The sequence below is a fragment of the Dendropsophus ebraccatus genome, chromosome 1 (assembly GCF_027789765.1).
Source record: "Dendropsophus ebraccatus isolate aDenEbr1 chromosome 1, aDenEbr1.pat, whole genome shotgun sequence".
NCBI lineage: Eukaryota > Metazoa > Chordata > Amphibia > Anura > Hylidae > Dendropsophus > Dendropsophus ebraccatus.
The window spans coordinates 171,231,837-171,246,453 of NC_091454.1; the positions used below are offsets into that span (position 1 = coordinate 171,231,837).

Consider the following 14,617-nt stretch of genomic DNA (forward strand, 5'->3'; position numbering starts at 1 on the left):
TTAGCTGTGTGCAGAGCACCACCTATATCTCCACTATACACTTCCAGCTTCCCACGAGGTCAGTTACAGTGTGCCAAAGACGCAGTGCGTGTCAGTATTAGTGCAGGTCCGTATTTTCCTTTCTCCCTGGATTCATACTACCCGTTACCGTTTGTATTTTATAAGGCTCAGAAAGTAAAATCCATTTTGTATATAATATGTGTGATGCACCGGTTATGCTTGCTGCATGATATCAATGCCGATCTGGTAGCCTTACAAGGCACAATTACACGGCCACATCATTGTTGGATCACCAACATGACCTTTCTCTTACGTCATTATTGGCTGCACATCCCCTGTTTACACAAGACTGCCAATGTTTTTTAGTCCCAGCGATCAGACAGCCGCTTGGCTGATTGCTGGTTCTATTACAGTCTCTCATACGACAGCAGATAAGCATGGCAGACAAGAAGGAGGTGAATTTATAGCAAGATTATTGATACAGACCTTGTATAATCTGGGCAAAAAAAAACAAAAAAAAACACACACACGGGAGTTAGGGGGTGGTGAGAGGATAATAAACCAGTTATACTTCCCAGTGCCCTGCAGCTCCACCACTTCTGGGTACTCTTTGTATGTAGTCTATTACTGCAGTGTGAGTATTAGTAATAGTTCTTAACCCTGAGGCTTGTGGCTGCATGCAAAATTGTCACAAAAGTTTGCACAAGTTGCAGGCATGTATCTAAATCACTCATCTCATATTCATTTGTTTTATGCTGGGAAATACACCACCAGCGTACAAGTCACAGATTGTGCAACTACATGCAAAGTTTTGCAATTTTTTTTCCTGCCAATCAGTCTTTTGATATCTGATATAGAGTGATATTGATTAATTCTGCACATAATGTTTATGTTCTCACCGCCCCCTGCCCACCCTGTTTTTTGTTTGTTTTTTTGCCCAGACCACCCCTTTAAATATTAAATATTGGATAAATCCATTTAAAAAATTGTAAATAACTTTGAAAAAATTATGTGCAACATTCAACATTACTAACTGCTCTTTGTATTCATACTGTATTGTAAATGTGCTCATGGTTGGCGTGAATTTGCACAACAATCTGCGCTAAAAATAAAAAATTGCTTATAATACACAACACATTAATAAAGTGAGTTCTTACATTTTTGAGCAATGAAGTGATTTAGTCACTTAAGGAACGCATCCGCATATAAATTCTTAGTAAAATTACCCCCCCCCCCCCCCCCATAGTTGTTTCTTCCATAAACAGTGCCAGTCTCGTCCTTGGTGTGAGGTATTGCAGTTCTCAGTCCCATTAAAAAGAATGGAACCAAGCTGTAATACCACACACAACCACAGGATATGTTTGGTGCTGTTTTTGATAGAAAATGCCTTTTTTTTTTTTTTTATCCTGGATAACTTCTTAAAAAAAGTAGCTTGAAAGGGGTAACACTGCTCCCCCTTATTGTATATTTAGTCCTTATGTGTTATTTTCCCATAAAATAGGGGTTTCTACCATTCTGGGAAGGAAATAGGGACCACTGTCTCTGAACATACAGGTACTTGGCTGTGTACAAGCCATATCTTTGAAAACTGTACTGTACTCCTGCACCTGTGTGACCATCACATACCCAGATATTAAAAACCAAAGGGAATCAATACAAAAGTATATTGTCCACAATTTTGTTATAACATATGACTTCTGAACTTCCACCTTCTAAAACACATAAATAGTTTTCCAAACTTCCTTAGATTCCAATAAACATAATGCATGCCACTCAACTTGTCACTTATTCTGTGTTCTTTAAAAGTTTGCTAGATTATTCTGTGTTACCTTGGATCTAACACATGATATTGTACTTACTTGGGTATCTATAGTAATATTCATTCTCATTGTCACTGGAGATGCCATTAAGTTGCTTGTACTCTGTCCAGTGGGGATCAGCCTCAAAATCATAACGTACAAAGACTCCAAACAGGACTATCATAGCAATCTGTAATAGGAGGCAGATGATTGGCAGTTTCCATCGCATGCAGGTATTTTTCATCATAGTGGAGCTTCAGTGATAGAATGTCCTTCTAGTAGGAGCTGGTGGAATTATACACAGCTCACTGTTGTTTTTTGTTTTTTTTAAAGGATCTCTTTTTTTAAATGGAGCATTTTTATGGGTGTAACTGTTTAGAATTTATATTGTCCGGGTAACACACCTTATTATGTATAGGGAGGAGATTGGAGACGTGCATAGTAGGTTTGGTAACATACTGTATATAGACAATTGGCAGGTAAATTAAGTATAATAAGGGAGTTGACTTACATCTTGTGCAAGGATGCAGCCAAACAATGATAATTTCATTTACTGCATGTCTAAAGCTGCTGGAATGGGTTAGCATAACACTTTGTGGAAGTGCATTAGCATATATTGTCTTTTTCAGTACTCATTTGGTTATATATACCTGAAAGTAATATAACATTTTTGAGGGTTTGCTTCATTTCATGTACCTACAACTTTAAACATTTTGGCAGGGTATTAGTTGTGCAATACTTTTAACAATTGTGCACTTTTCACTTTTATTTGCGATTGTCTATTTATTTCATTAGGCTGGGTTCACACTAAGTTTTTGCAATCCTTTTTTTTTCCCCCATCCGTTTTTTGCAAAAAAAACTGATGCATTTGTGTGCATCAGTTTTGATGCAGTTGTTTATAATCAAAGTCAATGAAAAAACAGATCAAAATGGATGCACACAAATGCATCAGGGTTTTTTTTTCATCTTTTATTGCAAAAAATGGATGAAAAAAAAAAAACGGATTGTAAAAATGTAGTGTGAACCCAGCCTGAAACACTGGCCCAGATTTATCACATTGTCTGAGAGAAGAAAGGTGTCTAATTGTGGCTCAGACAGAGAGCAATCAATCAATCAGTCAGTCAATCTGTCAATCTCAACTCGGCTTATATTTCTCAAAATAATGGGACTAGCATTATTAATGAGGGCGCTGTCCTTGGGGGCAGTAGTAATGGGGTCATTCTTTCTTTAAGTGTTTGTGGGGGGGAGGGGGGAGTGCTGACTACATCTGCAATCTCTCTTAAACCTGTTTTCAAAAACAAATATGCTTCAGTTATGTACTTATATGTTTTGCTCAAATGCTTACTATTCTCCTCCTCCTCCTCTTTGTTAAAGCATTGTTGATAAATAAATTATGTTGATGTGAGATATCTGCATGAAGACATCATAAAGCAAAGATAGAAGTTGATAAAAACAGTAGAGATATCACTTTGCTAACACTCGACACCCTAAAGCCACATTTTAGACATTTATCATTGCACTTATTTACAGCTCTGACATATCCGTAACTCCTTCGAGGATTTTTGAACATTTTTTTTTAGCTCATGTACGAATTTATCATAAATCACAGTTAAAATGTCACAGCTTTAGAAAACTTTTTGATATAACTTGTTCCACAAATCACAGTTGTGGTAGCCTTGCATACAGTCATGACCAAAAGTTTTTAAAAAATGACACAAATATTGTATTTTCACATGATCTGCTGCCCTCTGGTTTGTCAGATTTCTTTTATCACATACAGAAATATAATTGCAATCATATTATGAGTAACAAAAGCTTATATTGACAGTAAGGGTCCATTTACACAGAAAGATTATCTGACAGATTATCTGCCAAAGATTTGAAGCCAAAGCCAGGAATGGATTTGAAAAGAGGAGAAATCTCAGGCTTTCCTTTTTGACCAGATCTCTGTTTGTAGTCTGTTTCTGGCTTTGGCTTCGAATCTTTGGCAGATAATCTGCCAGATAATCTTTCTGTGTAAATGGACCCTAAGAATGAGTTAATGCAGCAAGTCAATATTTGCAGTGTTGACCCTTCTTCTTCAGGACCTCTGCAATTCTCCCTGGCATGCTCTTAATCAACTTCTGGACCAAATCCTGACTGATAGCAGTTTATTCTTGCACAATCAGTGCTTGCATTTTGTCAGAATTTGTTGGTTTTTGTTAGTCCACCCGTCTCTTGATGATTGACCACAAGTTCTCAATGGGATTAAGACAGGGCCGTTTCTTGCACCGAGTGGGCCGGGCGACGGCACGGGGCGACGACAGTTAGGGGGCGCTGGTGGCCCCCCCGGGACCTCACACAGCCTGGGTTGGATAGCGCACTACACGCCCCCACACCCAGACCGTCACCCGGCCACCCGGCAGCTCGCCCCCCCCCCCCCCCGGTCTGTCAGATGAGCGGGATTGTTGCTCATGTGAGTGACAATCCCGTCCGCAGCTGCTGCGACCGCGCTCATGTGAGCGCTCAAGACTTGCCCCGGCCGCCCCTGCGCCTCACTTACTGCCCGCACTCCTCCAATCAGTGCAGAGCCGGAGCCACTAAATGGAAGATCACGTCGATATGTCGGGCGATGCACGCTACTACCGCTGCAGCATTCATCTGAGAGGTGGAAAGGCAGCCATCTATGTAAGATGAAGTGGGGAAGTGTGTGTGTGTTTGGGGGGGGGGGGGGTAGTGTATGTGTGAGGAGGGGGGTCAGGGGGGATAGTGTGTGGAGAAAGGGGGGCTAGGGGGGATTGTGTGTGGACAAGGGGGGGTTAGGGGGGATAGTGTGTGGAGAAGGGGGGTTAGGGGAGATAGTGTGTGGAGAAGGTGGGGTTAGGGGAGATATTGTGTGGAGAAGGGGGGTTAGGGGAGATAGTGTGTGGAGAAGGGGGGGTGGGGTTAAGGGGGATAGTGTGTGGAGAAGGGGGGGTTCGGGGGATAGTGTGTGGAGGAGTGGGGCTCAGAGGGAATAGTGTGTGGAGAAGGGGGGTCAGGGGGGATAATTTGTGGAGGAGGGGTCAGGGGGGATAGTGTGTGGAGAAGGGGGGATTGTGTGTAGGGGGTCAGGGGGAATAGTGTGTGGAGAAGGGGGTGTCAGGGGCAATAGTGTGTGGAGAAGGGGGGTCAGGGGGATAGTGTGTGGAGGAGGGGTGTCAGGGGGGATAGTGTGTGAAGGAGGGGGGGTTAGGGGGGGATAGTGTGTGGAGAAGGTGGATTGTGTGTGGAGGAGGGGGGTCAGGGGGCATAGTGTATGGAGGAGGGGGGTCAGGGGGCATAGTGTGTTTGTGGGGGGTTAGGTGGGATAGTGTGTATGTGTTGGGGGGTCGACTGGCGTATTGTGTGTGGAGGAGGGGGGGTCAGGAGGCATAGTGTGTGTGGGGGTTAGGTGGGATAGTGTGTATGTGTGTGTGTGGGGGGGGGGGGATCTTTTATCAAGATTTGCTCTGTAGTCAATTACCTAGAAACTGCCCTGGATTAAGATCTGGGGAGTTTCCAGGCCATGGACCCAAAATCTCTATGTTTTGTTCCCTGAGCCATTTAGTTATCACTTTTGCTTTATGGCAAGGTGCTCCATCATGCTGGAAAAGGCATTGTTGATCGCCAAACTGCTCTTGGACGATTGGGAGAAGTTGCTCTCCGAGGACATTCTGGTACCATTCTTTATTCATGGCTGTGTTTTAGGCAAGACTGTGAGAGAGCCGATTCCCTTGGCTGAGAAGCAACCCCACACATGAATGGTTTCAGGATGCTTTATAGTTGGCATGAGACAAGACTCGTGGTAGCACTCACCTCATCTTCAGTTCATCAGAGAAAATGACTTTACCCCAGTCCTCAGCAGTCCTCTCCCTGGACCTTTTGCAGAATATCAGTCTGTCCCTGATGTTTTTTCTGGAGAAAAGTGGCTTCTTTGCTGCCCTCCTTGAGACTAGGCCTTTGTCCAAAAGTCTCCGCCTCATAGTGCGTGCAGATGCACTCACACGTGCCTGCTGCCATTCCTGAGCAAGCTCGGCAGCTGAAACGCTTTTAAGAGACAGTCCTGGCGCTTGCTGGTCTTTTTTGGGCGCCCTGGAGCCTTTTTTGGCAACAATGGAACCTCTCTCCTTGAAGTTCTTGATGATGCGATAGATTGTTGACTGAGGTGCAATCTTTCTATCTGTGATACTCTTCCCTGTTAGGCCATTTTTGTGCAGTGCAATGATGACTGCACGTGTTTCTTTAGAGATAATCATGGTTAACAGAAGAGAAACAATGATGCCAAGCACCAGCCTCCTTTTAAAGTGTCCAGTGGTGTCATTCTTACTTAATCATGACAGATTGATCTCCAGCCCTGTCCTCATCAACACCCACACCTGTGTTAATGGAGCAATCACTAAAATGTTAGCTGGTCCTTTTAAGGCAGGGCTGCAATGATGTTGAAATGTGTTTTGGGGATAAAGTTCATCCTAGGCAAATATTGACTTTGCAAGTAATTGCTGTTAAGCTGATCACTCTTTACAACATTCTGGAGTATATGCAGATTGCCATTTTAAAAACTGAAGCAGTAGACTTTGTAAAAATTAATATTTGTATCATTCTCAAAATTTTGCCCATGACTGTACACAGAACAAAACCCTAGGGGTTCAATGCACTGACTGAAAAAGTTCAATGGATTCTCAAAGAAAACCTTAAGGAAATAAACCCACACACCGTATATGCAGCGTATTTACTGCTGCGATACGCAGCAAACTCGCAGCAAACTCGCAGCAAAATCGCAGCAGATTAGATCTAAATAACTGAACACAGCATCAAATCTGTACCAACAAATCTGCTGCGTATTTGTTGCATATCTGCTGCATATACGGTGTGTGGGTTTATACCCTAAAGGGACTTATCAATTAGAAAAACATAGTTAGTTCCTTCCTGAAACAGTGCCATTCTCATCCTTAGTTTGTGGGTGGCATTGCAGCTCGGTTCCATCAAAATGAAAATGAATCCGTCAGCTACAATGCAGGCTCCAAACTGCTAACACTGTTAGAGGAGGTCAAGGAGACACATGGTATCTCTCTGCTTGATTGACAACTAGAAGCTGAGTCCCAAGCAGAGTATTGGTACATTTCCAATAGTAATTTTGTTGTTTTTACCTTTCCATCAATGTAAAATTAATTTTAGTGTTTATTGGTGTGATTTTTGGGTACATTAACTAGCTTTTATTATTTTTGTTGGGTTGGGGTTAAGTTTTTTCTATAGTGTTCATGATGAGATTTTAGTAAATAAAATTAAAGTTTAGTAAGTAAAACTATAGTTTACTTCATTACCTGGGTTTACTGAACATTGCAATACCATGTGTTGAAAACACAGAAAGGCTCTGTTCACACGCTGTTGAAATGAAGTGGATGACCGTCATTTAATGGCAAATATTTAATAATATGTTAAAACAATGGCCGTTGTTTTTAACCCTTTGAGGACCAACTCCATAATGACTCAAAGGACCGCGCCAATTTTCATTTTTGCGTTTTCATTTTTTCCTCCACCCCTTTTAAGAGCTCTAGCACATTCATTTTACTATCTACAGGCCATGTAAGGGCTTGTTTTTTTCAGGAGTAGTTGTACTTTGTAATGGTGTCTTTCATTCTACCACAACATTCATGTATGATGGAACTAGGGATGGTCCTAACCTGCAGAGATTCGGGTTTGTACGGATTCGTGATTCCCGCTGTCTTAAACCTCCGTGGAGAGGGTGGATACAGCGGGAGGACTGCCTGGAAAACCAGGATACAACCACATAGGCTGTATCCCAGTTTTCCAGGTGGTCCTTCCTCTTTATCCACCCTCTCCGAGGAGGTTTAAGACAGCAGGAATCATTGCCGAGAGTCCCGATTCGTACGAACCCGAACCTCGGCAGGTTCGGACCATCCTTAGATGGAACCCCAAAATATTATTTATGAAAATATAAATTTGTTAAATTGTAAAAAAGAATGCAATATAGTAACTTTTGGGGGTTCCTGTGTGTACATAATGCACTATATGGTAAAAGCGACATGATACTATTATTCTATAGGTCAGTCCGAACACAACCAAATGCAGGTTTACACAGATTTTCTTATGTTATACTTTTTTGCAATTCATTATTAATAAAATGGAGCTATTGTGAAGCTTATAACGGTTTTAGTTTCTCACCTATGGGGCTGTTTGGGGTGTAATTTTTGCGCAATGATCTCAAATTTTTATTAATACCATATTTGTGTAGCTCGGACGTTCTGCTCACTTTTTATTCATTTTTTCTTATAAATATTGTAACAAAAAAATCGTCAATCCTGACTTTCTCCCTCTTTTCGTTTACGCCATTCCACGATGATGATTGTTATATTTTAATAGATCAGACAATTACGCACGCTGCGGTATATAATAAATTAATATAATATATAATTAATTATTTTTATATGTTTTATTTATATAATTGGATAGGGGGGTGATTTAAATTTTTATTAGGGGACAGGCTTTGGGGTATTTTTAAAAACATTTTCATTTTTTTTTTTTTTACACATTTTAAGTCCCCCTGGGGGACTTTTACATGAAATCTTTAGATTGCATACACTGATCATCGCTATGCCATAGGCATATCATTGGTCCGTGTAATAGGTGTTCTGCTGATTGAGCCTGCCTGTGGTAGACTCAATCAGCAGAGCGCCGATCGGACCGCACGGAGAAAGGTAAGAGACTGCCGGCGGTCCGTGAAAGCGATCTGGACCCCCGCAGTCACACTGCAGGAGTCCTGATCGGTAAGTAACAGAAGCTGCTCCTAACACTTAAATTTACACTTAAACCTAAACAGATTGCGGCGTTTAAGGGATTAATGGCGGGCTGTTGCGCGATCGCTGCAGCCTGTAATTAACAGTGAGGGCCGGCCCCCACCTGCTATGAAGCGAGCTCCGCTCCAGAGCACGCTTCATAGCTCCCTAGGGACCCAGGAAGTACAGTTACGTCCAGGGTCGTCTGGTGACAGACTTCCAGGGCGTAACTGTAAGTCCAGGGTGTTCTAGGGGTTATATAATGGTCGTTGTTTGACGTTAAATGACAGCCATCCACTAAATTTCAGCAGTGGATGAACATAGCCTTTCTGTATTTTGGTTGCAAAATACTGAACAAAATACTGTGTGTGAAGGAGCAAACGAGCACTGTCAGCACTTGCTGCCACCGCTATTACTCGCGGCAGCAGCGAGCGGGTGACTTGGGGGGGGGGGGCAGGAAGCTGCCCGGGTGATCCAGGCAGTCCATAGCATATAGCAGCGGTCTGCTGCCGCGGCTCCTTTTCCAAGGGGTCTCGGCAGCATATCGCTGCTTTATCATGTTGAAAGACAAATGACTGCAGAGATCAGCCAACATAGATAATCGTTCCGTGTAATAGGGCCTTAAGTGTCCCTGTCATTACCAGAGACATGTCAAAAGTTTGATTTAGTTGGGACCTGTGTGTTCAGACCTCCACTGATCATTAAAATGAGTGAGAAGGGCGGGGCTGTCTCTGCGACATGTCCCCTGTGGCATTTGTGGAAACATATCGTAGAAAGTCAATCTTAATAAATAGTAATCGGTGAGTGATTCCAATCTTTGGATTACTCACTAATTACTGTTTGTTAGAACTCACTATATTTTCCCACGGTTGTAATTTTCCTGTGCTCCTGTTTGTTTTGTATTCTGATATATTGTTGCTTTCCATGAACATATATATATATATATATATATATATATATGTATATATATATATATATATATATATATATATATATTCATATTCTCGAGTAGTAATCTTTTGTATTGTTTAAAACATATTTCTGCAAATAAGCCATTTTGATATTTTGACTTTCCAAAGGAATCCTTGTGTCCCTTCCCATTCAGTATTGTTTATAGATATATGATGAGATATTAGTTTGTTAGTCCTACGATATTAGTGAGGTATTTATGCATATTCCTCTCTACTCAACTGTCAAAGTGATTGATATTTTATCTATTGGTATGGTCTGACATGAGTTTAGGTTTTTGTAACTGTTCTATAGACTGTATCCATGTTTTTCTAGGAAGCCCCAGTGCTGCATCCATCTTCTCCAAGCTGTACGATTCAAACACCAAGCGTCTGGGTTTGTGCGAACCGGAACTTACTGTAAGTTTGCACATCTCTAGTGCAAAGTACAGTGCCACATGAGGTTGTAAAACAATTAGTATGTGGTGCAAGTGTCCAAGAGGTGGGGCTAAGCTTCTTAAGTGCCATAGCATTGCTCATCTTCTCCCTGTCCTGCATGATTACTGTACAGGAAGCCAAGCTGTGCACTTTAGGTACACAAGGAAAGACAAGGCATGCTGCAGCAGCACATAAAGAGGCACTCCCAGCAACAGTTGTATTTTGTGGCCTTTATATCAGTATAAGGTCAGTATTTTAAAATGATGTCCCCATTCAGGATTCATAGAATATCAAAACTAGCATCAGCCATTTACAAGAGTTATCATTTACATAAGAAGGCAGCCATAAGGTTGCAGGAGGGCAGGACAGTAATGTGGATCATCATAAAGGTAGAATTAACATGAATCCAAGAGCAACATGAAGTTGCATATGGATCATGGAAAAATCATGCTTATGGCTATGTTCACACAATGGGGAAGATTTATCAAACATGGTGTAAAGTAGAATTGTCTTAGTTGCCCACGGCAACCAATCAGATTCCACCTTTCATTTTCCACAGAATCTGTGAAGAATGTAAAGTGGAATCTGATTGGTTGCTAGGGGCAACTAAGCCAATTCTACTTTTCACCAGTCTGATAAATCAATGTCTTTTTTTTTTTTTAGCAAAATAATAATCCTTCTTGACAGCCATCATTTTAAAATAATGACTGTTAATTTTAAAACAACGGCCGTTATTTTGCATAAAAAGATGTGTGAACATAGCCTATAGTAGATTGTCAACTGTTCCCTACTAAAAAAAAACAACCTAAGGGCCCTATTACACAGAGCAATAATGGTCCGACGATCTGACCAATTATTCCTCCATGTAATAGAGAGAAAAATCACCCAATGAAACGATCATCGACTGATTGTTTTTTTTAGGTCTGGACCTAAGAAAAACATCAGGCATTAGGCACATATTGCTACATATAATAGTGATGTTGGCCGATGGCGGATGATTGTAGTATTAAAAAAAAACTTACCGTACCACGTTCCCTGGTGTCTGCAGCTCTGCCTTCTCTGCACTGACAGGCCTCCGGCGGCTCAGCCAATCACAGGCCAAGACAAGCTGCCAGCAACTCAGCCAATCACAGGCCGAGACAAGCTTCTGTCAGTGCAGAGAAGAGCAGCAGACACCGGGAAGACCACAGAGGAAACCAAGGAACATGGTAAGGCGAGTTATTACTTTATTATTTTATACTAAAGGCAAGAACTGCACGGACATCGCTAACAATGACAACATTGGTGCATACACAGACAAGGAGGCTGGCAAACATGCAGGAAATGGTCCCGGTCGGTTCCAAGGGCTGACAAATTCTCTTTAAAAACCCAGTACTTATCAGCTGCTGTATGTCCTTCAGGAAGTGGTGTATTCTTTCCAGTCTGATACATGTGTCCCTTTAGCAGAAAACCCGGAGGGGCTATTGTAAGACTTGTAAAGTTTCATCTTCACGCATATTACACATATTTTCTTTCTGCGGCACTGACACCAACATTATGTATCCACAACACCTGGGCCCAGTATTAGATAATATAGATTAATTTCATTCATTTTCATTCATTCATTTTGTGTGTTTTTATTTGGAGGTTCATCCCCTCAATTTTTTTTCTCATTACAAATCATGTGATTCTTTCAACCTAGGATTTCTATAGGGGGGGCTGAGGGGGATGTCCTAAGCATTTTTATGCTATACTTTTCCTGCCTATAGAAGTATATATGAAAAAAGATGTCACTATTTCTAAAAAAAAAATTGTACCCTAAGCATACTGCGATTTTGATATAAACTGCAAGCCTAAGGGGGAAATGCTGGATTTAAAAAAAAAAATTACTTCCAAAAATGATGTCACTCTTCTCAGTTTGGGTGTGGTTATGCAGATCAGTTCCACTGAAATAAGTGGAGCTAAGTTGTAATACCACACACAACCTGACAACAAGGGGTGGTGCTGTTTTTGCAAGAAAGTAATTTTGCTTTTCAGAATGAAAAAAATATGGCTGCTTTCTTTATTTAAAAAAAAAAACAAAAAACACACATCTCCACACCTGCTCATAGGTTGTATGTGATATTGCAGCTCAACTCCATTAAAGTGGATGGCACTGAACTACCACATACAACCTGTGGACAGGGGTGGCACTGTTTTTGGAATAAATCATCAATGTTTTTCTAATCCTGGACAACCTTCATAATGCTAATATGCATTCATGTTTTGTTTTTTTCAACTCTTCCTACTACAAGATGTGTCCAGTAATAATAGCACATCTACAAAATAATAATTAATAATAATTAATTAATAATAAAATATTTTTAAACACAACTAAGAAAGTACCAGACTGTAAACTAGCAAACATTGAGAATACTAATCATAGATCGATAATGTAGATTTATAGATGGCAACTAATGACACAGCGTATAATTTATGGCCATGCGTCTATGACTGGTTACAGCTAGCAGATACATAATGCTGTTCCTAATATTTCATTCATACAGGGACATTTCATCACGGAATTTAAGGAGTGCCCTGAACGCACAGACCTTTTCTTACTCTTAGATAATTACATTAATGATAATAGTCGTTATAGCAAGTATGAAAAGGTCATTGGAAGTAAGTAAAACAGGTCAAATGTTTCTAACCATAGATTAGCTACATGACTTACTCTTTATCCAAAAAATCTGCACATAACTAAAATGCCCAAAGAGTCTGCAAATAACTAAAATGCCCAAAGAGTCTGCAAATAACTAAAATGCTTTCTCTCTCTCCAGTCAGTATTCACTGCATATGGAAATGCAAGATGAGTTGGAAACTACAACGTGAAGGAAAGTATATATGACAAGTGTGGATGAGCTTCAGGCATTCCATTTGGACCAATGGCCAGAGGAAGAAAAACCCTCAGTCAGACACAACACTTATTAGTAAGGAGTAGAAACATATAGCAACTTTCTTCCAGAAACAGTGCCACTCTTGTTCTCAGTTTGGGTTTGGTTTTGCAGTTCAGTGCAATTTAAGTAAATAGAACTCAGTTATAATACCAAACACAACCTGGGGACAAAAGTGGCGCTGTTTTTGGAAGAAAGCTGCTATGTTTGTCTAATTCTGTACAACCCCTTTAAATGAATGTAATAGAGTTATAATGCCACACACAACCTTAGAGCAATTAGGGCTCTGTTTTTGGAAAAAAGTGGACATTTTTTTTTAATCATGGATAACCCCTTTAAAATTTACTTAAGGGGCTGCAAACGGGAACATAACTACAATGTGGTGTCTAGTATTAGGTTTGGGGAGCTCTAGGAATGTTAGAGAATTAGCTGGTGTGTTGCTGATAGGAGAATTTCCATATTGCAATGAAAACTTTTTAGCCTTTAATTGTCTTATATGCAGGAAAAAAATCTAAACAATTTCCCTTCCCCTGGCATTATACCAAGTCTTGTTACCAAGGTTATGAAATAGTCTTAGAAGAATATGTTGCAAGAAGAAACAACTGTTATACATGAGTAGATGATGCACTTACTTGGATACCTGAAGTAGAAATCATTTTCAATATCACTGGTAATATTTTTGGCTATTTTCTCCTCTCTCCAATGGGGATCAGCAGCAATATCATATCGAGCAAATACTCCAAACAGTATTATCATAGAAATCTGCCAGATGAAGCAGATGAGGGGCAGCTTCCATCGCATGTAGGTGTTCTTTGCCATATTGGATGTCTAGCGTTATATGGTAAGGCAATGCTGGCTTATATGGATGTCCATTCAGCTCTAAGAAAGTTTAAATGATGAGTTGAAGGTTTTCTTTCTTCTATATATAGGAGAATTTAGGGGAGTGAAATGTGTGTTATACCACAACATACCACTCCTGGGATAAAGGTGGAGCCACAGTGACTTGTGTGTCAGCTCTCATAGTATTTCTGCCTGTCATTTACTTTACAGGATGAATTCTAGTCAAGTCAAGAACAAGTGAAAGTCTGCAGCTAGTTACTCATTGCCTTGGGGTTAAAGTGAAAATTTACTGCTGTGTAACAAATAGTCTAATAACCATGTACCCTGCTTAAAAGCCAGAAATAAATCCCAATTACTTATGCTCTCACTTGACTAAGGTCACTAGACATAAACTACAGAAAAATGCAATATTAAAAGTTTGATAGGCTACATTAAAAAAGATACACAACCAAAGCTAGCCTGCAGTCTAGACACACAGGGTAATGTAATGGTGTATTCCAGAATATGGTCACTAAAAAAATGGGGAGGGGAAAAATAGAATAAAAACCTATATATACCTAGCCCTGATCTCCCATAGCTTCCATTGTTTTGTTTTTTTTTATTATTCCCTGATCTTCTTTCTTCTCTATGACTCAGAGATGAGCGCCAAGGGCAGGACCTACCTGCTCAGCGAATCATGGCCGCAACAGAGAGGACTGGGGGTGGGAGCTGGTCACATATGATGAACAAAGTGTGCACTTTATGATCTGTAACCATTCGGTAACCTAACCCCTTAATGCATTATGAGGTCCTGGTATGTCATAGTGCCATTATGGGGGTACAGAGAATCACAACACTATCAGCTAAATAAGCATTTAAATGTCTTGTACAAGACATCCCTGAAAAGC

General features: G+C 40.6%; 1 protein-coding gene across 2 annotated transcripts in view; it reads right to left on the reverse strand.

The window, feature by feature from the left end:
• LOC138801642 (ammonium transporter Rh type C-like) overlaps nucleotides 1-13,763 on the reverse strand; it is a 56,887-nt gene extending 43,124 nt beyond the window's left edge. The window contains exon 1 of one of the 2 annotated variants that reach the window (XM_069984693.1): nucleotides 13,523-13,763. In XM_069984693.1, the coding sequence (XP_069840794.1) occupies nucleotides 13,523-13,709 (187 nt within the window). In that variant the 5' untranslated portion in view covers nucleotides 13,710-13,763. Of the gene's footprint in view, nucleotides 1-1,859; nucleotides 2,123-13,522 lie in introns of those variants that run through there. The other variant, XM_069984686.1, reaches the window with a different exon arrangement.
• Nucleotides 13,764-14,617: the final 854 nt, after the last annotated feature.